Here is a 27222-nt window from a genome sequence, read left to right as displayed (position 1 = left end):
CTTTGAGGTCTTTCCAAGTCCAATGTTGTAAACTATTTGCCCTGTTTTCATCTAATAGTTTCATAGTTTAGGGCATTACATTTAAGTCTTAATCCATTTTAAATTGGGTTTTATATATGATGAGGGTTAGGGTTAGGTTAGTCTTATTCTTCTGCATATGGATATTCAATTTTCCCTGTACCATTTATTAAAAAGACTGTCTTTTCCCCAAAGGGTGTTCTCAGCATCTTTGTTGAAAATCAGTCAGCTTTAGGTGCATGAATTTATTTATGGACTCATTGGTCTATGTGTTTGTTTTAATGCCAGTACAATGCTATTTGGGATACTGTAGCTTTGTAATAAATTTTGAAGTCAGGTAGTGTGATGCCTTCAGCCTTGTTCCTTTTGCTCAGGGTTGCTTTGGCGGTTCAGGGTATTCTGTGGTTCCATGTACATTTAGGTGTTTTGTTTTGTTCTATTTCTGTGAATAATGTCATTGGCATTTTGATAGAACTTGCATTAAATCTATAGGTCACTTTGGCCAACATACCCATTTTAATAATACTTTTCCAATATATAAGCACAATATATTTTCATTTATTTATGTATATTTTATTTTTTCATCCATGTTTTATGATTTTCAGTGTTGAGATCGTTCACCTTTTTATTTAAGTTTATTGCTGAGTATCTTAATTTTTGTAGTTATTTGTATACACAAAAAAAATTTGAAAAAATTCAACACTCTTAATAGTGAAAACTGTAAGCAAATTGTATATGGAAAGTAGGTATCTCAACACAATGAAGACATATATGACAAACCAGTGTTAATATACAAAACAGGGAAAAGTTGAAAGCTTTTTCTATGAGATCTGAAACATGACAAGGATACTTACTTTCACCACTCCTATTCAACATAGTTCTGGAAGTCCTAGCCAGAGCAATTAGTAAAGAGAAAAAAATAAAAGGCATCCAAATTGGAATGGAAAAAGTTAAATCGTCCTTGTTTACAGACAAAATGACCTTGTATATTAAAAAAAAAAAAATGACGTTTTAAAACTGTTAGAATAAACAAATTCGGTAAAGTTGCAGGATGCAAAATCTACATACAAATATCAGTAGCATCTCTATGTACTGTTAGAAAACAATCTGAAAAAGAAAATAAAAAATGTAAGTTACAGTGGCTACAAAAAATAACTCAGTCCATTTAGAGTCATGTTTGTAAATGTGCAAGGTAAGGTCCAACTTTATATTTTCTCTTGTTGGTTTCCAATATTCCCACCCTATTTGTTGAAGAGACTGTCCTTTCCTCATTGTGGATTCTTGGAACCTTTATTGAAAATAAGTTTACTATATACATGAGGATTTATTTCTGGATTCTCCAATCTGTTTCATCTTTTATTTATCTTTCTGTCAGTAGCACAGTGTTTTGAGTACAATAGCTTTGTAGTATGTTTTGAAATCAGAACATATGATGTCTCTTTGTTATTCTTTCCCAAGATTGTTTATCCATCTGTGGTCTCTTGAGATTCCATAGACATTTTAGACTATTTTAATACTTGTGCAAAAAGCTCCATTAACATGGAGAGTACATTGAATCTGTGGATCTTTTGGGGTAGTATTGGCATCTTAACAACATTGTCTTTAAACTCTCGAACAAGAGTGTGTTTGAGAGTTTATTTAATTTCCACATATTTGTGGACATGCCATTTTTCTTTCTGTTCATAACTTCTAGTTTTATTCTATTGTAGTAAGCAGTGATGCTTTGTGTGATTTTCATCTGCTTAAATTTGTAAGACTTTTTTTGTGGCTTAACAGGTTGTCTATCTGTGATAAAGTGTCATGTATGGTTAAGGGTATTGTGTATTCTGCTGTTGAATGGTCAGTTCTGTATATGACTGTTAGGTCTAATGGTCTACAGTGTTGTTCACGTCCTCTGTTTCCTTATTGATCTTCTGTCTCTTTTATTCTTTCCATTAGTGAAAGTGGAGGATGGAAGTCTCCTACTACTATTGTACTGCTGGCTACTTATTGCTTCAATTCTGTAAAAGTTTGCTGGTTGCTGCATGTATGTGGAAGCTGTGATGTTAGGTACATATTGTTAATATTTATTACTGCTTCCTGGACAATGAACCCTTTTATAATTGTATAATGCTCTTTCTTGTCTCTTGTCACATGTTTTGATATAACATATATTTTAACTAATATGACAGTATTTTACTTTGCACACTATTTATTTTCCATTCTTAATTCCATATGAATTTTAGAATAGTTTTTTTCTGATTCTGTGAAAAATGACATTGGTAGTTTGATAGGAATAGTATTGAATCTCTAGATTGCTTTGGACAGTATGGTCATTTTAATGATGTTGATTCTTCTATGATCATGAATGTTTTTCCAATTGTTTGTGTTGTCTATTATTATTTTCAACAGTGTTTTATAGTTCCCCTTGTAGAGACCTTTAACCTCGTTGGTTAGATCTATTTCTAGGTATTTGGTTTTTTCATTGTGTGTATGGCTATTGTAAATAGAATTATGTTCTTGATTTGGCCCTCAGCTTGAATGTTATTGGTGTCTAGAAATGCTACTAATTTTTGTACTTTGATTTTATATCTTGAAATTTTACTGGAGTTCCTTATAAGTTTTAGGATACTTTTGGCACAGTCTCTTGAGATATAGAATCATATCAGCAGAAATGATGTTACTTTCTTATTTTTCTCTTTGGATGCCTTTTATTTCATTCTCTTGACTGATTTGTCTGGCTCGTACTTCCATTACTGTGTTGAGTAGAAGTGGTGAGAGTGGACATTCTTCTCTTCTTCTTGTTTTTAAGGAGAATGCCTCCAGCTTTTGCCTGGTCAGTGTGTTGGCTGTGGGTTTCTTATAGATGGCTCTCATTATTTTGAGGTATGTTTCTTCAATTCTTAGTTTGTTGAAGGTTTTTTTTTAATCATTAAAGGATGTTAAATTTTATCAAAAGCTTATCCCATATCTATTGAAATAGTGATTTTTTTTTTTTTTTTTGAGATAGAGTCCCACTCTATCCCCCAGGCTGGAGTGCTCACTGCAACCTCTGCCTACTGGGCTCAAGCGATTCTCATGCCTCAGCCTCCTGAGTGCCTGCATGCACCACCACACCCAGCTAATTTTTGTGTTTTTAGTAGAGACAGGGTTTCACCATGTTGGCCAAGCTGGTTTCGAACTCCTGGCCTCAGGTGATCTACCCTCCTTGGCCTTCCAAAGTGCTGGGATTACAGGAGTCAGCCACTGCACCCAGCTTTTAAATTTTAATTCTGTGTGCTGAATCACATTTAGTGATTTTCACATGTTATACCAACCTTGCATTCCAGGAATAAAGCAAAGTTAATTGTGGTAAATTACCTTTGGTTGTGCTGCTGGATTTGGTTTGCTAGTATTTTGTTGAGGACTTTTATATCTATGTTAATCAAAGATATTGTCCTGCAGTTTTCTTTGTTCATTGTGTCTTTGCCAGATTTTGGTAGTAGACTGATGTTGGCCTCATAGAATGAGAGGGGAGGAGTCCCTCCTCTTTGTTTTTCGGAATAATTTCAGTAGAATTGATACCAGCTCTTCCTTGTACTTCTGGTATAATTCAGCTGTGAATCCATCTGGTCCAGGTTTTTTTTTTTTTTTTTTTTTAATGATTGGTAGGTTTTTTATTACTGATTCAATATCAGAACTTGATACTGGTTTGTTCAGGGTTTCAGTTTCTTCCCTGTTTAATCTTTGGGGATTTTGTGTTTCTAGGAATTTCCCCGTTTCCTCTAGATTTTCTACTTTATGTGCATAGAAGTGTTTATAAGTCTCTGGGAATCTTCTGTATAACTGTGGGATCGATTGTAATGTCCCCTTTGTTGTTTCTGATTGTGCTTATTTGGATCTTCTCTTTTTCTTTAGTAACCTAACTAGAGGTCTATCAATCTTGTTTATCCTTTCAAAGAACCAACTTTGGTGTTGCTGATGCTTGCTGATGTATGGAATTTGGCGTCTCAATTTAATTCAGTTATCTGATTTTAGTTATTTCTTTTCTTCCGCTAGCTTTGTGCTCAACTTATTTTTCTTTTTCTAGTTTCTTTACATGTGATCTTACATCATTAATTTGAGATCTAATTTCTTGAAGTAGGCATTTCGTGTTATAAACTTCTTTTAATATGGCTTTAGCTGTGTCCCAAAGATTTTGGTATGTGTTTTCTCTGTTTTCACTTATTTCAAAGAATTTTTTTAATTTGTACCTTGATTTCATTGTTACTCAAAAGTTGTTGATTCAGTTGTTCAATTTCTATGCGTTCTGTGGTTTTGAGAGATCTTCTTGGTATTATTTTCTGTTTTTATTCTATTTTAGTTCAATAGTATGGTTGGTAGTGGAAAAAAAAAGAAAACAAAATTACTTATACCCATTACTGGAGATAGTAAAAAAAAAAAAAAAAAAAAAGAAAAAAAGAAAAGAAAAGAAAAAGAAACAAGAGTATGGTTGGTATGATTTTGATTTTTTTTTTAATTTATTGAGACTTGCTTTCTGGCTGAGCATGTAGGGTCAATCTTCAAGTGTGTCCTGTGTGCGTATGAAAGATATGTGTGTTCTGTGGTTGATAGGTGAAGTATTCTGTAGATGTCTATTGCTTCCAATTGGTCTATTCTGTAGATGCCTATTAGGTCCAGTTGGTCATGTGGAATTGATGTCCAAAATTTCTTTGTTAATTTTCTGCCTCAATGTTCTAATGATGTCCATGGGGTATTGAAGTACCCCACTGTTACTATGTCGCCAATTTTTTCTCAGGTCTAGAAGTACTTGTTTTATGAATCTTGGTGCTCCAAAGTTTGGTGGATAGGTGTTTAGCATATTTAAATATCCTTATTGAATTGAACTCTTTATCAGTATGTAATATATCCTTTTCCTTTTGTGCAGTTGTGGGCTTAATGTCCTCATTTCTTAAAGAAAACAGAGAATGCCAGGTGCAGTTGCTGGTGTTATCCCAAGGCTTTGAGAGTCTGAGGCTATAGGATTCCTTGAGGCCAGGAATTCTTAAGCATCCTAGATGACCTAGCAAGACCCTATCTGCACAAAGAATTTTAAAAAGTATTCAGATGTGGTGGTGCACTCCTGTAGTCATAGCCACTTGGGAAAGTGAGGTAGGGTGACTGCTTTAGGCCAGGAATTCAAGGTTCTAGTGAGCTATGATTGCACTCTGGCCTGGTGACAGTGTAAGACCTTGTCTATAAGAAAAAGATATTTTAAATTATTTTAAAATTAATTAACAGATTACTACTTCTCTAGCTTCACTTGGATATTAATATGTTAGTTAATAGATTTCTACTTCTTTAGATTTACTTTCATTTTGGTCCTTTGATTGGACCACGTTTTTTAATTACTTTTTCTTGTGATTTTGTTAATATTTTGATCAATTAAGAAACAGCTACCTATTCATCTTTTATAGAATGAATTTGTACAGGGGAAAACAGATACCTATCAGGCTATAGTCATTCTGGGTAATTCTTCAAACTGCTGTCAGGATATGTCTTCTTTGGACTACTGTGTTTATTTTCATATATAAAAGATTTGCTTTTTTTCTCTCTTAGGAGCCTTTAATCTCTCCCTTTGATGACTGTCATAGACACTAATGTCTCTCTGTTGTTGTAACAAGCATTCATCTTTGTTCTCAGTTGACCTGACATGTCATTTCAAATATATCACCATTTTCTTCAGCATCATTAAAGGAAGCAATGACCAGTCCTTAGATAGCCCCAGAATAACCCAGAAGTTTGGACATGTTTCACTCCTTTTTTTTTTTTTCTTTCCTGAGGGTGAAACACAATATGAAAAGTTTTAGTGTAACTGCACTGTACTGTGGTGCACAAATACAACAAACTTTCTTCCGTCTGGATGCAACCATTCTTGGCTTTGTGTTCACCTAGGCACTGCAAACTCAACTGGCTTTAGTCACCCTATTATATATAAGTACATATATCAATTGAGAAAACAAAGGGACCTCAAGTTTTTGATTCAACTATCATGGTGTTCTCAACTTGTTGTAATTTTATGTATTAGATTTATAAATTATTTTCTCCTGAATGTAGTAATTGGAATTTTCACAACTTTTGGTATCTTTCAGATATATTTTCTCATGATACTCAAGCCCTCTTGAGAAAGAAGTGCATAGAAGCATCATTCCAAAAAGTGATATTGGATGGATATGGGAGCTGTGGACTTCAGAATTTACACTTAAGGAAAGAGTGTGAAAGCGACGGTAAGTGTGAAGTTCACAACGACTGTTATGATGGACATACAGAATGTAGGACAACTACCTATAACAAAAGCACCAGTACTACAAGAGGTCAAAAACATGAAAAAACTCAATCTATGTCAGTTGCCTTTTCTAAACCATGTATTTCTGTAACTAAATGTCAACATCAATTTTTGAAACATACCTTTTCTTTGAAAGGAAATATGGAAAATCTGAATAGTGACTTAGTCCATGTTTCAAATAATCATATAAACCAATTAAAATATAGAACTGGAGTAAATGTTCAGTCAAATATTTCTGAAAAAGAGAGATTTCAAATTGAAGAGGTGATTTCTAAATATGATCAGTTTGATGGATGCTTTGTTTAAAGTTCGTTTCACCAACAAATAACACCTTGTTCTGCCTCTAATCAATATATAAAGGTCTTCATTCATTCATGATTGCTTAATCAATATCAGGGCATAGATAATTTGGGAAAATATCACACGTATGATAAAACTTTAACAGCCTTTAAACAGGACTCTACCCTAAATAATTACCAGGATATTTGTCTTGCAGAGAAAAATCAGTACAATAAATCTGATGCAACATTAAGCCAAGGCATAAGCCCTAGAAGACATCAGAAAACTCATTTTCTACAGAACCATTACAAATGTAAAAAATGTGAGAAAGTCTTTCATGAATGCACCAACCATATCCATCAGAGTATCCATATTCAAGAGAAGTCTGCCAAATGTAATAAGTGTGTAGAAACTTTTATCCAGTCATCAAATACTCAGCCTCAGAGAATCCACATTGGAGAAAAGTCACACAGACGTAATAATGGTGAGAAAATCCTTAGTAAATTGTCGAGTCTAAGAAAACATAAGATAATCCATAATGAAGAGAAACCTTACAGATGTAGAGAATGTAAGAAGGTTTTTAACTATATTTCACACCTTACTCAACATCAAAGAATTCATACTGGAGAGAAACCCTACAAATGTAAAGAATGTGGGAAAGCCTTCAATTCTAGTTCATATTTTAATAGCCATCAGCGAATTCACACTGGAGAAAAACTTTACAGGTGCAAAGCATGTAGCAAATGTTTTACTCATTCTTCAAATCTTCTTGTGCATCAGAGAATTCATACTGGAGAGAAACCTTACAAATGTAAAGAATGTGGTAAATCATTTAGACTATCTTCAGTCCTTACTCAACATGAGAGAATTCATACTGGAGAGAAACCCTACAAATGTAAAGAATGCAGCAAAGCCTTTAACTGTAGGTCTTACCTAACTAAACATCAGAGAATTCATACAGGAGAAAAACTTTACACATGTAAATCATGTAGCAAATCTTTTTCCCGTTCCTCAAGTCTTATTGTCCACCAGAGAATTCATACTGGAGAAAAACCCTATAAATGCAAAGAATGTGGCAAAGCCTTTAATTGCAGTTCACGCCTTACTCGACATCAAGAAATTCATACTGGAGAGAAACCGTACATATGTAAAGAATGTGGCAAAGCCTTTAACTGTAGTTCATACCTAACTAAACATCGTAGAATTCATACTGGAGTAAAACTTTACAAATGCAAAGCATGTAGCAGATCTTTCTCTTGCTCCTCAACCCTTACTCGACATGAGAAAATTCATACTAGACAATCTCTATAGTTGTAGTAAATGTGGAAAGAGTTTTATCCAAAATTTAGAACTTAAAAATTACCATAGAGTTTATAGGGAAACAGACTTTATAGACTGAATAAATGGGAGGAAGTATTTAATCAACACTCAAGTCTGAATGTGTCAAAACTTACCCAAAAAAGGACTAAAGCACAGATCCTCAGACTTTAAATTAAATAACAAGAGTATTTATTACAGAGAATTACTCTAAAGCCAAAGCAGTTATTTATTTTGTTTCTTAAATTAGTTGTTACACCTTAATGCCTAGTTTATATAAAAACATATAGTCTATTTTTTCTGCATCAGAGCTGTGAGAGGTCATTCTAGGGTAGATGAATATCATTAATATCAATTTATTTTCATGGAAGTTTAATGGCAAATATAAAATGCATAAAGAAAATCTAAAAGATGCTCTTTGTGTTTAAATTATAAAACAGTAATGCATGTAAGCATATACTACATATTTAGGGCATTATTATTCTATGCTAAAGCAAAAGAGGAATAGTCTGAATTTATTAATTACATCAGTTGCCCGTTAAGTAGAAGAAAACTGATCAGTTATTTAAAATACTGGCATACCATTATAATACAGTGAAGTAGTAATCTTGGATATTATTTGATGTGTTAAAAATGTCTTCACAGATATGAGAGAAAAGTGAAAACTTGTATCTGAAAGATCGTAAATATACCTCATATCAATTTTCAAGAGGACTTTAATATTGATAGTATTCTCATAGTTACTATATTGTATTCTTTCCTGCTTTTTGTAGCTACTAGTGTACTAAAGCAGCTATAATAAAGATTATATGGGAGTATACTTAAAAGCCATACATTTAAAATCTTGAATCACTATTTTTAAAATTATATTCAATAGTTTTCTTTATACATGCCCTTTTTCAATCCAATTGAACACTTACAGATTTTTCTTGGCTTTGACTTACATTAAATGGAATATACAGATATATCAAGATAGAAAGAAAAAGGTGTAAGAGAACTATACCAGCAGAAATGCATGTGTGTGCACCTATCTTCAAATGGAAAAGAAAATCATGGATCACAACAGGAAATTTGAGAACTGTTGATTTACTACCAAACTAGAAAATTCACAAATTCTCAAAGCAGAATAGTTTCTCTATAGTACGCTGAAATTTTCTCTCATAAATCTGATGTCTTCTGGGTTCAAAGTCTATCCCATACAAATCCTTTTTTCTTGCCTATGATTCATGTAAGAATAATTATATGATTTTCTTATTTCAAAGCTTATAAAATGTTGCTTATATGTACCCTTGGATTTAAGAACGTTTTCATAAAATTTAATGGTGCTGGCCAGACATGGCGGCTCATGCCAGCAATCCAGCATTTTGGGAGGCTGAGATTGGTGAATCACCTGAGGTTGAGAGTTCAAGACCAGCCTAGCCAACATAGTGAAACCCCGTCTCTAACTAAAAATATAAAAATTAGCCAGGCGTGGTGGCACCTGTCTGTAATCCCAGCTGCTTGGGAGTCTGAGGCAGTAGAATCGCTTGAATTTGGGAGGCAGAAGTTGCAGTGAGCTGAGATCATGCCATCTCAAAAAAAAAGGAAGTTTTAATGGTACTTAGAAATTAATCTGAGAACATAAGTAACTACAGTGATCTATTTAGTTACAATACAAAGTTCTGACCATTTAGTTGAAGTAAAAGTAGTGTCAAAGATATAAAATCTTGAAAACAGCCAGTTCAAAGCAAGAAATTACATAAAAGGAAAAACAATGTAAGTGTAGTATAATAAGTCATAATGGTTGCAAATGACAATGGAATTACATTTTTTAAGTCCAGATAGGAAAACCTAGTATCAACACAAGATTCTGTACTTAGCAGAATTCTTTAAAAAATGAAACCAGGCCGGGCGCGGTGGCTCAAGCCTGTAATCCCAGCACTTTGGGAGGCCTAGGCGGGTGGATCACGAGGTCAAGAGATCGAGACCATCCTGGTCAACACGGTGAAACCCCGTCTCTACTAAAAATACAAAAATTGAGCTGGGTGTGGTGGTGCACACCTGTAATCCCAGGTACTTGGGAGACTGAGGCAGGAGAGTTGCTTTAACCCAGGAGATGAAGGTTGTAGTGTGCCAAATTTGTGCCACTGCACTCCAGCCTGGGTGACAGAGTAAGACTCTGTCTAAAAACAAAAAAAATTATCTGTCATCCACCTATTGACATAGACCTACTGAAGATGATGGGGATTAAAAAGTCTGGATCTAAGTCACTTTGAAAAATGCTATTTTGATTGAATGCTGTAAGAATATACAAACATTGTATTCTACTGAGTAATATTTTCCCACAAGGATATGAATTAGCAATTTTGAAACTATTTTACAGGTTATTATGTAATATATGTAGACTGTTTCTCAGTGTAATTCACAAAAGTTAAAGGGTGAATGCTAGAATGAATCTTGTGATTCTAGCCTAAAGTTACAAATATCAATATGAACCCACGTCTAATATATCTGGATGGATGGATGGATGGATAGACAGACAGACAGACAGACAGATGATTCAGAGATAGAGTTCCAAACTCTTGATGGCCAAGAAGCAGTGACATCTAGTATCAATGAATACACCTAGGCCTACAGTCTTGGTTTCTAAACACCATTCATTAAAAGGAATCAAGGCTACATGTAAAAATGGATAATTCCAGGCTGAAGTTGGAAAATACAAGTTGAGCTAGAGTATCTTGTAAAGCCACAAAGAGAAAAGTGCTTAATGCAGTTGATGGGGACTTGTCAAAGGGAACCAACCTGAAAGACCTCCCAATGGCCCAAGCTGCAACAATACGGGCAATAAATAATGATAGCTTTGGATTATGGCCCAGAGAATAAAGTAATATTCACACATCTCTACTGACATAAAAGTGATTAAATAAATAAGGAAAGAAGGAAGGAAATCTTGCAATATTCAAAATACAAATCAATGTAATTGATAATGCGAAATAACACTAGAACATACCAGTAATAATTACTGCAGGCAAGATTCCCTGAGGGATTCAAACATTTCAGGAAAAACTTAAACATTAAAGAGTATATTTGGGCCAGCCACAATGGTGCATGCCTGTAATCCCAGCACTGTGGGAGGCCGAGGTGGGTGGATCACCTGAGGTCACGAAGTTCGAGACTAGCCCAGCCAACATGGTAAAACCCCATCTCTACTGAAAATGCAAAAATTAGCTAGGTGTGGTGGCAGGCACCTATAATTCCAGCTACTTGGGAGACTGAGGAAGAAAAATCGCTTGAACCTGGGAGGTGGAGGTTACCGTGAGCCGAGATCGTGCCATTGCACTCCAGCCTGGGTGACAAGAGTGGAACTCCATATCAAAAAAAAAGTATATTTTCATATTTTAAGTGTCTATTGTCTAATATTTACTAGTACCATTTTTCTTAATTTCTTAGACTTGTGACTATTTGAAACAAATTATAACACTGTATTGTATTGCTTTGAAAAGGGGTGAAGTTTATATGGATCTATTTATTTGTCTAAAAGTTCCAGTTAAGGTTTATGCTTTGTAATATATATACATCTTCACAAAAAATATCTTTAAAAAGTGAAGTGGGTGGGGGTAGGGAAAGGGTTGAAGTACAGATGAAGCAGAAGTGGTACATGATTAGTAGTTGAGTCTGGGTGACAGGTCTATATACTATTTTGGTTTTTTGTGTTTAATAGCATTTGTACACATGTGCAATATTCATTTACAGTGTTTTCTCAGGATCTTGTTCACCTTTGGACAGGGAGGAGGGGAGAAAGTTATTTTCTGAGCAGGAATAAAGCTGCCTCCACTCCTCAGTTATGTAAAGTCCTCTGTTGTAATCTATAAAGCTTCACATGAATGTTTCTGTATGCATGTTTTATATCAATAAAAAGTTAATTACATATTTGCACAACAATCCTAACTCACTCTCAGAATATTGTCAGTGTTTTCTTTTGTCTTGAAGTGGAACACAATCTCTCATGGTGTTATCAGATGGGTTTGAATATTCTAAAGTATCTGTTAATGTCCTGATCTTTTGGACACCTCTTGGGTCTTTCCATTTTTGCCTTAATTTGGTAAGTGGTGTGGTTTTGATTTTTTTGAGATGAAACTTTTCCTAGCAAAGTCTTTTCCCCACAGTGATGCTCTGAAGGCCAGGACACCTAGCACAGGACCCTGGGCACAGTCTGCACTCAGTACATGTGGAGCATGTTGATCAGGAACAAAAGGAGTAGCAAAGGTCAGTCCTGCAAAAGATGAGTAGATTTAATACAGGTATGACTGAAAGGCAGCAACTCAGGGGTAAACATTTTATATTCATTCAAGAGACAATTTGCAACTAGTACACCAAAAACATTTGGCTTAAAGCAGTACTTTGGGGGCTTGGCTACACTCTGTAATCACCTGGAGAACTTTAAATAATAACTGATGTCTGGACCCCACTCCAGGGATTTTGATTTTATTGGTATATTGCAATTTGGGTTTTGGGAATTGTAAAACCCCTACATGTGACTCAATAATGTGGAGTCAGGGGTGAGACCCACTGTTTCAGGGTGAGGGAGGCATTGCCTGTGTGTGATTTCCATGTGTGCTGCAGGTATTTGCCCTATGACCACTCCTGTGTTTGGAGTCTTGGAAATGGCAGCAGAAGGAAATATCTGTCTACCTATCTGTTTTTTATATCACTTGCTTTTAGAGTAAGAGGTTATTTCAGGCACAGTAATTTGGTTTAATCTTTGTTGAAAGCATAAATAATCTGAAAATACCAAAATGAAAAGAATTTGCAAATGTGAGAATTTGCAAAGATGTGGAGCATGTTCTTATGTGTTTTCCAATTTCTCTGATGATGAAAAATGAATAATGTTGGGCCTTGATGTCCTAAGCTCAGTTCTCAGACACTTTCTCAGATTATTTGAATACCTTCCAAGTTGCTTCAGAAGCATTGTTCAAAGGAGATTATTCCCAATAGTGAAGAGCAATAGATGGATGAGAATGTCTAAGGAATGCTGCTTCTGTGGCAGAAGTGGCACTCTCCAGAACCTCAGGGGCCCACGGAGTTCACGGGTTTGGAGTCAGGCAGAGTTGACCCTGAGTCCCATCCAAGCCTCTTAATAGACTAGTTAGTTGACTTGGAACAGTTATTCAAGAAAAGGCATAATGATACTGATTGCAGAAATGGGAACAATTCATTCCTCTATCCATGCCCTTTGAAATGTGTGCTTTTCGCTGCTCCCATGGAGGAAAAGATTCTGCTTACCCAATACTTGGATCTGACTGGCCTTACTTGCTGTGGCCAATTCATACTAGTTGTTCTAGTGCAATAATTAGGCATGTTTTACTCCTCATTCTAGTCTTTAATTAAAATAAAAATTATATTTTATGAAATTTTATTTCTTCTGTATTTGGCTATATTCATTCCGCTCAGTATTCTAGTTCACTATTCCTCTTATCATCCCTGTTTAGTGGTGAACCTGTACATTGTGTAATAACTTAATTTTGTATTATTCACACTCTATTGGACTGTTGTGCAAATGTGGCTTTTAAACTTTAAGTTTCTTGTTCTTTCCGCAGAAATAAATGTTGATTTTCTACTTTTCATTGTATTCATTTAAACATTTTAAATATAATTCCAGTGTGCGAAGCTGTTGCATATTTTTTCTTCTGACATTTCTTCCTTTTTATGTCACTCAGTTTTTCCTTTGGTTCTCACTTTTGGGAGATACCATGTCTGAGGTGTCTGTAGTCATATGATTTCCAGTGTTTCTTCCATTTTCCCTGGGAACAAGATGAACACACACACAGATTTGACATCCTTGTGATCAGCCTGTATCTGAAGGGAGCGTTTTTTTCTTAGTTTGACTACTCTGGGTCATTCTGTTGATTTCTGCTTCTGTAGAGTTCTTACACTTTCCTTTAACTGCATTCGGCAACTTAAAGATTCTTGTAACTTCACAAGAATTTTTAAGTTGTTTATCTTAAACTATTTAATAATATATAGCATTTTTCCTAAAAGCACAAATATCCACAGTATACATGAGTAAAATATTTCAATAGACATTGTGCCGCATACAGCAGCATCTTATGAGATATCCTGTTTCTTCATTCAGAACATTCCTCTCAAATATGCCATGTGGTAACAGGAATTTGTAAACAGTAGTTTTTTTGATAACTTAAACAATTGTTTTTTGCACACTTCTGAAAATACATACTTCACACCAATGAACAGAACTGATATAGATACAGCCAGAATTACTGTTTTCTGTAACATTAATATTGATAAAATTATTTACCTGAATTTAAGTCTTTTGGCTTTAATCACTCTGCTTCCTTTTTAGCATGTTCCTGAATTTACAAAAAAATCTGGATTTTCTACTTACTCTATAAATTAATTAAAAGATACAAGGGAAATTTGTGTGGCTAGATAGTACCTGGTTACAATTTATAATTTCTAGTGCCGTTTTAGTTGCCTAGAAAATGGTGACCTATTAAATTTCTGCTCTCATAAAATTCATGACATTGCTAGGCCTACACTTTGCCATTTATTTTTTTCACGTCTGGTACTGGAATATCATGTGTGTCTTCTCTTTACTGGTGAAAAATGCTACCCATTTGTCTCTACCTAATTAGTCAAACTTTCACAAAGGTATTTAGAATGTGTATGTTCATTTACTTACTGTATACCAAAACATTTTATTTCTGTGATGGTCTTAATGTTACCTAACAATTGTAAATAAGTCAGTTTGTCATTTTTCATGAACTTCTGTATTATACATTTCAGGAATTAAGTCCATGTGTAAATGGCATAGAATAATCCCTATCACATGGTAGGGGCTACTAAGTAGCGACTTTCCCAACGTGCAACTGATAAACCCCAGGCATGTTTGAATTGTCCCACCACATGTAATTTTTCCATCTCTGTGTTTATACATTAGCTACATGTGATACCAACTCATGACCCCTTGTATTAACTTACATACCCCTGATGAGTTCCCTTAGAATTAGGTAACTCCTGATGAGTTCTCTTAGAACTGGGTAACTAGCATGATCTCCGTTGCGCAGGTTGGGAGAGTGTGGATCCCCTGAGAATCATAATGGCATATCCAGGATGACATAACTGGTAAATTTAATAAAAGGAGGTTCTGACCTAGCTCTCCTCAACCTATAGTCCAGGCTTCACTGAGTCTTCTCATAGGCTAGGGGAGAGGGGTCTGTGTTTGCATAATTGTGTGCAGGTAATAAAATAACATGGGGAAGGAAGATGAGCAGTCAGCATCCCAGAGAAGCCTTTGGGTAGATCTTAGTAAGAGAATGATGAAAACTTGAAGTGGCCTCACTTCCCTGGTGTAAGACCCCCAACAGAACTTAGAACATTAGTAACCAAGCACTCAGATTTCTGAAGACAGTCTCCCATCAAGCTTAGTTATCCAGAGACTGTCAAGAGTGCAAGATGTTCTGCTGTATCTCAACTTTTCAAAGCTCTTGCTTCACTGAGAGCCTTTTCTAAAGATGCAGAATTTGGCTCAGCTCTCAATCTCTCAACCTCCATGCATCAGGCCATTTGGCAAGAGGTACCCCAAAGTAACCACAGGGTAGCCCTTTCCATGCCAGTCCTCGAGATCCCATCTGGAAAACCTCATCCCCTCTCCTCATCCCCATATATGTGTGTAGGGGTGGGGAGCAGAAGGTGAGGTGAGGCTCTTCCTGGGAAGGAGCAGGTTGTTAGGTGCTGGAACTCTACTGCATTCATACCCAGGTCATGACTGGCAGGATGGGAAGGTGAGTGTTGGGGATTAAGCTTGTTTACTCAGATTTGATTCTGAGACCTCAAGCTGTCATGTGGTTTTTGCCCTGGCTGGAAGTTCTTGGAGATGCTCCTCTGTTTCTGATCTAGAAAGTATAACTTTAATCAGAGTATTTCCTTGTGGGAACAGCCAAGCAGGCCACTAAAACCTCTCAATCAATTTGCTGGGTACTCTAATTGCAGAATTCTATGCAGGAGATCAGTGAAGAGCTGTTTGATAGGTGCAACCCTATCTCCTTGGACAAAAGACAGTAGCAACACATTATCAACCATGGGTCACTGCTGGGCAAACATGAGAGTGAGCACAGAAGGGTCAACACAGATAACAACCCGAGATGACCAGAATGGGCCCAGGGCCCAAACCTGAGTACAGAGACTCCCCTGGGCTCTGTCCTATATTTTTGCCAATTTAGTGGCCGATAATCCCATTCTCAAAGGAATCTGGCCTCCATTAGTCCCCAGTGCACCTGACTTGGCTAGGTGCAAAGTCCCTGTCCACGTTTCTAAAAATATCAGAGAAAACACTTTTTCATTGTTTTTACTTTACAATAGGCCAGGAGTATCTTTGCATGTTGTCGCTGTTTATTGTTTTAACTTGCTCCAAGTATTCTATGTAGCAGTCAGCTCCACTGCTCTTCCAGACCTCCCACCATTACTCTAAATTGGGTGGTTTCTAGAGGAAAAGGAGGGGTTTAGGCTCTTCTGTCATTTGTTTGTAACTTTCAGTCTTATAAAACATATCATCATAACCCTGCCAGGTCAGAAACTGCCCTCCCTTGTCTTCAAGATATTCCATAAGCGAGGCTGTTTCCCATGGTGGCGCATCCTTTCTGTGCTGATGCAGATTGTTGTGATTCAGTTCTGTGGTCATCCCAGCCACATTGTAGGGGACATCCTAAGTTTGTTCTGATAGACGATTATCAAGTTTGCTGGGGCTGCCATACCACATTACCAGATTACCACATGCTGGGTGGCTTTAGAAACAAAAATGAACTCAATTCTGGAGACTAAAAATCCCATATCGAAGTGTTAGCGATGATGATTTCTTTCATTCAGTGACTTCCATTTTCATATTTTCATGGTGTTTGAAAAAGAAAACATTTTAAATTTGGTAAAGTGTAGTTTTCTCTTTTTGATTATCCTTTGGTGTAAAATCTAAAATATCATTGCCTAATGTTACAAAAATTTAATATTCCTCCTAAGAATTTTTTAGTTTCAACACTTACATTTAAGTGTATGATCTTTTTAACTTATTTTCGTTGGTTGGGTGGTTTGTTTTTTGATGTGTGATTTGAGTTAGGAATCCAGTGTCATTATTTTGCAGGCCAGTATCCAATTTTCCAGTATCATTTGTTGAAAAGTCTTTTCTTTACTCAGAAATTTCTTGGCCCCTTTGTTAAAATCACTTTACTATAAATGCATGTTTATTAATGAAACTTCCTATGTATTTCATTGTTCTATGTTAATCTATCCCTTTGCTACCTCCATAGGCTTGATTATTGTTACTTCGTAGTAAATAAAAATTAGTTTTATTAAGTTTAAGTTATAGAATTTTGTTACTCCTTTTTTTTTTTTTTTTTTTTTGAAATGGAGTTTCACTCTTGTTGCCCAGGCAGGGGCATAATGGCACAATCTCGGCTGATCGCAACCTCCACCTCCCAGGTTCAAGTGATTCTCCTGCCTCAGCCTCCTGAGTAGCTGGGATTACAGGCATGTGCAACCATGCCTGGCTAATTTTGTGTTTTTAGTAGAGATGGGGTTTCTCTTATTGATTAGGCTGGCCTTGAACTCCTGACCTCAGGTGATTCACCCGCCTCTGCCTCCCAAAGTGCTGGGATTACAGGCATGACCCACCACACCTGGCCGAATTTTCTTATATCTTTTAAGGATTGTGTTTGTGTTTTGGTTTACTTTGCATATATATGTGGATCTTGAGAAAGCTTGTCAAATTCTATAAAAACTATGGAAACTACTTGAAATTTGAAGTGATTCCATTTAATTTGTAGGTCAAGTTGTGGGGTATTGTATTCTTTGCAATATTACTTAATCTGGAATGTCTTTCCATTTATTCAGCACCTTGATTTATTTTAGCATAAGGAAATCTTCCAGTGTAAAGTTCTTGCACTTCTTTTGTTAAATTTATCCCTGGGAGGCAGGGGCCAAGAAGCCAACTAAAAACAGCTGCAGTTGAAGGCTCCCAATGAGAAAAATAAAAACAGCTAGTGAATCCTGCACCAGCAACTGAGGTATCCAGGTTCTCTCAATGGTACTGACTGGGCATGGGCATTACCCACGGGAATTGAGGAATAGCAGGGTGATGCGATGGCCCACCTGGGAACCACACAGGGCAAGGGGAGCAGCCAACCCCATCCAAGGGAGGCAGTGAGTTATTCTGCCACCCTGCCTGGGAAGCCATTGGTTTTTCCATGGATCTGTGAAACCTACAGATTAAAACATCCTCCTCATGAGCCCACACCACCAGGGCTTTGAGTCCCAAGCACAGAGCTATACCGAGTTTTAGCAGCCACTTGGCTGGAGACTGCCTAACACTACCGAGTTCCCAGGAAGAGGGGTGGCCATGATCACTGCGGCTGCCTGATGCCTAAGATAATTGAGCTCCCAGGGGGAGGGGTGGCAGCCATCACTGCAGTTCCGGTCTGCCATTTTTCTTCTGCCAGTGCCAAGGAAACTGGAACGTTTGGACCCAGAAGGAATTCCCCACAGTGCAGCACAACAGCTGTGGCAGATTGTGGCTGGACTGCCTCTTCAGACTGGACCCTGGCCCAACCCTCCTCACAGGGGGTGGCATGGGGGGGCCTCCCTAAAGGAATTTTAGCAACTCCAGCCAGGGGTTTAGGGAGAGAACTCCACTCCCCGTGGGACTGAACTTCTTGGGGGAGGGGCAGCCACAGTCACCATGGATCAGCAGTCTTTCCCCCTGCTTGCTGTGAGGAATTCGGGCAGTCCAGATGAATAGGATTCTCCCAGTGCAGTTCATCCCCTCTGCCAATGGGCAGCCAGAATGTTTTGTTAAGTGGGTCCCGAATTCCATGCCTCCTGACTGGATGAGATCCCCCAACAGGGATCACCAGGCACCTTATACAGGAGAGTTCCTGCTGGCACCAGTTCAGTGCTCCTCTGGGACAGGGATTTCAGAGGAAGGAGCAGGCAGCTATCTTTGCTGTTCTGCAGCCTCCACTGGTGACACCTCTGGGTGGGGGAGGAATTCAGGCAAATAGTGTCTGGAATGGACCCCAGCAAACCACAGCAGCCCTATGGAAGTAGGCCCTGACTGTTAAAAGAAAAACAGAAAGCAACAACAACAATAGCATCAACAAAAATGTCACCACAAAAACCCTATCCAAAGGTCAGCCCCCTCAAAGATCAAAGGTAGATAAACTCATGAAGATGAGAAAGAATCACCAAAAAGCTCTAAAACCTCAAATAGCCAGAGGATCTTTTCTCCAAATGATTACAACACCTCTCCAGCAAGAGGAAGGAGGCTGAGATGGATGAATTGACAGAAGTAGGCTTCAGAAGGTGGGTAATAGTGAATGCTGAGATAAAGACGCATGCTCTAACTCAATGCAAACAAGCTGAGAACCATGATAAAGCATAAGGGACTGTTAACCAGAGCAACCAGTTTAGAGAGGAACATAAAAAACCTGATGGAACTGGAAAACACAGCATGAGAATGTCACAATGCAACCACAAGTATCACTAACCAAATAGACCAGGCAGAGGGAAGAATTTCAGAGCTTGAAAACTATCTTGTTGAAATAAGATAAGGTAAGAGAAAAAAGAATGAAAAGGAGTGAACAAAACCTCCCAAGAACTGTAGGATTATGTAAAAACACCAAACCTACGACTGATTGGGGTAGTTGAAGAGACTGAGAGAATGGAACCAAGTTGGAAAACATAATTTAGGATATCATCCAGGAGAACTTCCCCAACTCAACAAGACAGACAATATTTAAATTCAGGAAATCCAGAGAACCCCAGTAAGATACTCCATGGGAAGATCAGTCCCAAGACACATACTCATCAGATTCTCCAAGGTTAAATGAAGGGAAAATGTTAAAGGCAGCCAGAGAAAAAGGCCAGGTCACCTACAAAGGGAAGCCCACTGGACTGTCAGCAGAAACACCACAAACCATAAGAGATTGGGACCAATATTCAACATTCTTAAAGAAAAGATTTTCCAACTGAGAGTTTGTATCCAGTCAAACCAAGCTTCATAAGCAAAAGAGAAATAAAATCTTTCTCAGACAAGCAAATGCTGAGGTAATTTGTCACCACTAGGCCTGTCTTGCAAGAGCTCCTGAAAGATGCACTAAATATAGAAAGGAAAAACTATTACTAGCCACTGCAAAAACACACTGAAGTACATCCACCAATGACACTAAGAAGCAACTGTATCAACGAGTCTGCAAAATAACCAGCTGACATCATTTGACAGAATCAAATTCACACATAACAATATTAACCTTAAGTGTAAATGGGCTAAATGCCCCAATTAAAAGACATACAAAGGCAAGCTGGATAGAGGCAATCAAGATCCATCCATGTGCAGTATTCAAGAGACCCATCTCACCTGCAAAGACACATATAGGGTTAAAATAAAGGGATGGAAGAAAATTTACCAGGCAAATGGAAAGCAGAAAAAAGCAGGGGCTGCAATCCTAGTTTCTGACAAAACAGACCATAAACCAACAAAGATCAAAGAAGACTAGAAAGACATTATATGATGGTAAAGGAATCAATTCAGCAAGAAAAGCTAACTATCCCAAATATATATGCACTCAATACAGGAGCACCCAGATTTATAAAACAAGTTCTTAGAGACTTACAAAGAGATGTGGACTCCCACACAATAATAGTTGGAGACTTTAACATCCCACTGTCAATGTTAGACAGATCGAGACAGAAAATTAAAAGAATATTCAGGACTTAGCTTTGGATCAAGTGGACCTGATAGATAACTACAGAACTTTCCACCCCAATAGAATATACGTTCTTCTCAGTGGCACATGGTACCTACTCTGAAATTGATTACATAATTGGAAATAAAACACTCCTCATCAAATGCAAAATAACTGAAATCACAACAAACACTCTCTCAGACCACAGCACAATCAAATTAGAACTCAAGATAAGGAAACTCACTCAAAACCACACAGCTACATGGAAATTGAACAACCTGCCCCTGAATTACTCCTGGTAAATAATAAGGTTAAGACAGAAATAAACAAGTTATTTGAAACCAATGAGAACAAAGAGACAATGTACCAGAATCTCTGGGACACAGATAAAACAGTGTTCAGAGGGAAATTTATGGCACTAAATGCTCACATCAAGAAGCTAGAAAGATCTCAAGTCGACACCTTAATATCACAACAAAAACTAGAGAAACAAGACCAAACAAACCCAAAGCTAGCAGAAGACAAGAAATAACCAAGATCAGAGAGTGGACCTGAAGGAGAAAGAGACATGAAAAACTCTTAAAAAATCAATGAGCCCAGGAGCTGTTTTTTGTAAGAAAAAAACAAAATAAATAAACCACTAGCTAGACTAATGAAGAAGAAAGAGAGAAACATCAAATAGACACAATAAAAATGATAAAGAGGATATTACCAATAACCCCACAGAAATAAAAACAACCATCAGAGAATACTATAAACACTTCTATACAAATAAACTAGAAAATTTAGAAGAAATAGATAAATTCCTGGACACACACACCCTCCCAAGACTAAACCAGGTAGCAGTTGAATTCCTGAATAGACTGATAAGAAGTTCTGAAATTGAGGTAGTAATACATAGCCTACCAACCCAACAAAGCCCAGAACAGATGGATTTACAGCTGAATTCCATCAGAGATACAAAGAGGAGTTTGTACCATTTCTTCTGGAGCTAATCCAAAGAATTGAAAAGAATGAACTTCTTCCTGACTTATTTTATGAGGCCAACATCATCTGCCTACCAAAACTGGCAAAGAAGCAATTAAAAAAAAAGTTTCATGCCAATATCCCTGACGAACATTGATGCAAAAATCCTCAATAAAATATGGCAAACCAAATCTAGTTGCACATCGAAAAACTTATTCACCACAATCAGCTACAAATGCCAGTTTCTTCCATGCATACATTGCATGGTGGTGATGTCTGGGCTTTTAGCATACCCATCACCCAAATAGTGACATTTTTGCCCAATCATTTTTTACCCCTCACCCCCCTTCCACCCTCCAACCTTTCGTGGACTCCAGTTTTTTTGTGGACTCCAGTGATTGCTATTTCACTCTATAAGTCAATAAGTATCCATTGTTTAGCTCCTACATATAAGATCAAACAGTATTGAATGTTCTCTTCCTGAGTTATTTCACTAAGGAAAATGGCTCCCAGTTTCATCCATGTTGCTGCAAAAGACATGTTTTCTTTTTTTTATGGCTAAGTACTTTGTGGTATATGTGTACCACCTTTTAATTTTTTATTTTTACACAGTAACATTTTTTTGGGTAACATAGTAGGTGTTGTATGTCTATGAGGTATATGAAATATTTTGTTACAGACATACAATGTGTAATAATCACATAGGGATCAATGGGGATTCCTCACCTCAAACATTCTTCCCTGTGTTATAAACAATTCAATTGAGAGATGATGTAACAGAAATCGTTTTCAACGTCTATTTTATGCCATGCTTCAGAAGACCTCCTTTAATCTTTGACTTTGGTCCCTGTTTCTAAGAAAAGTAACTGAAAAGGTCAAAATACCGCCCTTCAGAAGAAAGGAACAGCGCTAAGTAATCGAAAAAATGCCTCCTCTTGAAATAGATAGATTTGGAAATAGAAGATATAGGAAGGATTGAGAATCATAGATACAGGAGCTTAAAAACCTACGCACGATGATAAAGAGAGTAATGTCAAAGCACTTGGAAAATACCAGGAAGTTGAGAGAGTTAACAGAAGGGCACAGGCTGAAATGGCCACAAAATCGAATTACTGAAAGACAAGAGTGTAGACTGGAATGCAGTGATAACATCATAACTCACTGAAGCCTCCAACTCCTAGGCTCAAGTGATCCTCCTGCCTCAGCCTTCCAAAGCACTGTGATTACAAATGTGAGCCACCAACCCAGGACATTTACAGCCTTTGATAAATCAAGTAAATGGGAAGTTAAGAGACAAAAGATAAGTAGTTAAAATGTGTGTGTATAATATATATTAGTTTTCCACCTTGTTTTTTCATTCTTTTCAAATTATCCTGAAGTATTTCTAAATGATTTTATACTAAGATGTAGAGAAAACTTTAATAAATTTCTAGAAAGCAGTCATGACCACATTACAAAAAAAAACAAAAAAACCAATTATACTCTTTTAGTCATTTTTAAACGTACAATTACATTATTTTTACTATAATCACCCTATTGTACTAGCAAATACTGTATTTTATTCTTTCTATTTTTTTATATACATCAATTATCCCCACTCTTCCACCCACTGGTAACCATCAGTGGATTATGGGCTGAAGGTGCATATCGTCCTCAGCCTCTGGTAAACACCATTATACTCTCTACCTCCATGAGTTCAATGGTTTTGATTTTAAGCTGCCACAAATAAATGAGAACCTGCAAAGTTTGTCTTTCTCCGCCCAGCTTATTTTACATAATGTGATGACTTCCGGTTCCATCCATCTTGTTGCAAATGATAGAATCTCTTTTTAACAGCTGAATGGTAGCCCATTGTGTACATATACCACATTGTTTATACATTCATCTGTTGGTGAACACTTAGGTTGCTTTCGTATCTTGACTATTGTGAATAGTCCTACAATAAATGTAAGAATGCAGATATCTTTTTAATATAACGATTTATTCCCTTTGGGTATATACCTAGTAGTGGGATTGCTGCAGCTAATGGTCGTTTTATGTTTAGTTCTTTGAGAACTCTCCATACTGTTTTCCATGAAGGTACTAATTTACATTCCCACCAGCAGTGTATAAGCGTACCCTTCTCTCTGTAGCCTCACCAACATCTGTTGCTTTTAGATATTTTAATAATTGCCATTCTGACTCATGTAAGATGGTATCTCATTGTGGTTTTCATTTATATTTCTCTGATGATTAATGATGTTTAGGATCTTTTCATATGTTTATTGGCCACTGGCATATGTTGTGAGATAGGGAAAGTTTCCCTCTTCAGCTGGACTTTTTCCTGCCTGAAGAATTCAGTTGATTGCATTAGCTTTACATGTGATCTAATCAGTCCAATGCAGTCAAGTTTGATCTAATCATCTCCCCCACATTCCAGCTAGGAAAGGATATTTTATTTGGTGTTTACTTTTTCTCTGCATTATTATCTTACCACATATGCATATATCTAATATAACAGACTATAATTTGATATTTGAAGTTTCCAAGCATTTGAGAAATTGTAACATCTATGTGTACAATTTTAACACTATATATAATTTTCTTCATGTGCAAAATATGTATACTCATGTCAATATGCAGTCTGTCTAATTCTGCATCTTGAAATCTGGGCAGGGTCTTAAATACTTCTAGGTGGGAATTGGGACCCAAATCAGATAGGGATAATTTCCTCACATTCCCATTCCTGTGCCCCCAGCTTTGATTTCTTGCTTATTAACACAATGATGGGGCTCTGCAATTCTCCCCTTATCGGTGTCTAGGTCCCTAGGGCTTTCACAAGGGAAAAAATTTCTTATTGAGGCCATGATGAGTGGCAGGAGGGAGAAATCTCCTCAGCTAATAGGAGTGAGTCATGCCCAGCTTAAGGGCTTAGAAAAGCCAGGTTCACAGGAACAACCTGGACCTCATTCTGTGCATGTGTGTGTGAGACAGACCACCTTTCACTGGAGCTTCACCATGGGATGGGGAACTGAAGACCAGACTCCCACTGCCCCTCCATCCAATGCCCCATTGACCCACCTTCTTTCCACCAGATCTCCTTTACAGAAAGCGGCTTGGATAAGGAGGAGAGACCATTAGAAGAAAAGATGCTCTCTTCTCGTTCAAGGAAGAGTCACGCCCAGGCAAGGTAAGACCTTTGGCTGTTCCTTTGGAGGCTAGCAGGAGGAATAGAATTAGGCATACTGACCTGTGTCTTTGGCAGGGTTTCACTTTGAGATTAGAAATAGGAAATGATCAGCTACTCAGGAGGCTGAGGCAGGAGAATTGCCTGAACCCAGGAGGCGGAGGTTGCGGTGAGCCGAGATCGCACCATTGCACTCCAGCCTGGGTAACAAGAGCGAAACTCCGTCTCAAAAAAAAAAAAAAAAAAAAAAGAAAAAGAAATAGGAAATGATTTACAGTCATCAGAGGGATTTCAGAAATATGGCGTTGATCCCCTGGAACTCTGTGCCATTCACACTCCAAACTGGCTGAACAGCCTCAACTGAGAGAATGACCCACAAATATGGGTCAGGTATAGACTTTAGGGCTCAGTGCCCAGGAAGAGATGAGTCACCTAAACTTTCTTTTGCACTGAGATCAGAGCCCAATCCAAATGAGGAAGATAATTCCAAGGAAACTAAGCTCTAAGTCAGAAACAGCACTGCTAAATTATGTAAGATGTGATTCTTCCAAGGTGAGAAGAGATTGTGGATGGAAAAACACAGTCTCCTCTGGGAAGGGAACCGGGAGCTCTGGCATCCAGGGTCTTATAAATCTTGGACTCTGGAGAACAGAGAAGAGCCGAGTTTTGGTGGCAGCCTCAGCTCTGGTGTGTCCAGGATGGACTAGAGCTCTAAAGGTGTTCAGTTGGAGGCAGTCACTCAGACTTTCATTTTATCCACGGAATCAGAGTCCAGCTCAGATGCGGGAATTCCAGGAAGAGAGAAATCTATTCCATGGACCGCTGCCAAGATAGAGCAGGTAGGATCTTGCTATTTTGTTGCAAAGGGCAGATGAGCAGGTAATTTATACAGAGCTTGAGCAATAAAGGGGTTTCTCAGTGGCTGTGAGGATTTTAGAGATTCTAACATGCAGAGAGCATTTGGGAACCCAGAAGGGGCTTAGCCTCACTTCCTTAGGGAGGCAGAGGGGGCCGGGAAGGAGGAGAGATTAATGGGGTTCACCTAAAGGTGCATGGGGACCTTCTGGGAATAAGCATCCATGGGAGCTGTTCTGGTAAATCTCTCATTCACATGCTTCCTCTTCAGGACACTGTCAAGGACATGAGCCAAAATTGCAAAAGGATTGCTTGACTGGAAAAGAAACCAAAGGCCTCTGACCCTGTACACATCAACAAAATGAGGAGACCCGTGATGCCTGTTGTGGGTGACCTTCAGAGGCCCACGCTGGACACAGCAAGAGGCCCAGATCTCAATCTCTAGGAGACCACCCACTGCCACCTGAGAAAAGTCTGGTGACCTCTCCGCACACTCTGTCTGAAGCCATTTATCAAAAAACAGCAGATGTGGGACCAGCAGGTCTATTCCCTGCTGACTTGAGCTCACCTGGCTCCAGGAGCCTCTGTGCTGTGATACAGACCTGTGCAGTGGCCACCCAGGTGGCCCGTGTCTTCCCCGCTGAGGGCTGCTCATCCCAGCCACACTGCCAGGTCCCTAGGATCCAGCCCTGGATGGAGAAGCTCACAGCTCCTAGGAAGAAAATGGGCCCACCCCTTCCCTGGACAGAAGATAAAGGAGCCTGTTGGTGGATCAAATGAGGATTAGGGTCAGGGGCACTCAGACCCTATTCAACCTATTCAACAGAGGACACAGCTGTGAGAGTGAGAACAAAGATGTACTACTTCTCAGGCAATTTTAGGCACACTGTGTTAAATAGTGACACAGCCGGGTCAGTCTTGGCAAAGGAGTTTGAACAATATCCTCAAAGTGGAAACTGTGTTTCGTTTAGGTCTAAAACTACTCACAAATTTTGTATTTCATGTTAGACATTTGATGTTTTTGAATGTTTTGTGACAGTCATGCATTTCTTTGTAATCAGAAAATATTAGAGTATAATCATTCATACGTGTTTATGTATTGCAAAGTACAGCAAAATGAATGTATATGTAGATCCTCCCTCTTTAAGTCAGAAAAGCCTGTAGCTCTTTACCCTCCCACTCTGAGTCAATAAAGCACTGATAATCTACTAAACTTTAACAGCATTCTCTCTGGAGAAATGTTGGTATTTTTTCAGTTCAATGAAACGATAAAATCACCATGGCATTGTTTCATTTTCTTTGTTCTAAAACTGTCAGAATGTATTAAATGCTTGTTGATCATATTTCTTTCTTCCCCAACCTGGATTATATTATTTGCCTAATTTTAATCTTTCATTTTATAGGTCTCATTGGAGCTTATTTTTTAAAACAACTTTATTAAAGTAGCATTAACTTTCAATAAGCTGCACCTATTTAAAGTGTTCAGTTTATTTGGTTTGATGTATGTGTATACCTGGGGAATCATCAACACAGTCAAGACAATGAACATATTAATTTCCCCCAGATACTTTATCATGATTACCCCCCATTTCGATTCTTCCTTTGCGCTC

At 37.7% G+C, this 27222-nt stretch overlaps 1 protein-coding gene and 1 pseudogene across 3 annotated transcripts in view; both read left to right on the top strand.

Moving 5' to 3' along the window:
- ZNF720 (zinc finger protein 720) overlaps positions 1-24755 on the top strand; it is a 35917-nt gene extending 11162 nt beyond the window's left edge. The window contains exons 3-4 of one of the 3 annotated variants that reach the window (XM_032243337.1): positions 6108-6242; positions 24666-24755. In XM_032243337.1, coding sequence (XP_032099228.1) covers positions 6108-6242; positions 24666-24694 — 164 coding nt within the window. In that variant the 3' untranslated portion in view covers positions 24695-24755. Of the gene's footprint in view, positions 1-6107; positions 6243-6797; positions 9183-12042; positions 13491-24665 lie in introns of those variants that run through there. The other 2 variants (XM_032243338.1, XM_032243336.1) reach the window with 2 other exon arrangements.
- Positions 24756-25018: 263 nt separating this feature from the next.
- On the top strand, positions 25019-26825 carry LOC116526433 (annotated as a pseudogene).
- Positions 26826-27222: the final 397 nt, after the last annotated feature.

Source organism: Sapajus apella, unplaced genomic scaffold, assembly GCF_009761245.1.
Source record: "Sapajus apella isolate SASKATOON/1434 unplaced genomic scaffold, GSC_monkey_1.0 scaffold51, whole genome shotgun sequence".
Taxonomy (NCBI): Eukaryota; Metazoa; Chordata; class Mammalia; order Primates; family Cebidae; genus Sapajus; species Sapajus apella.
This window is presented reverse-complemented; position numbering and strand designations above follow the sequence as displayed.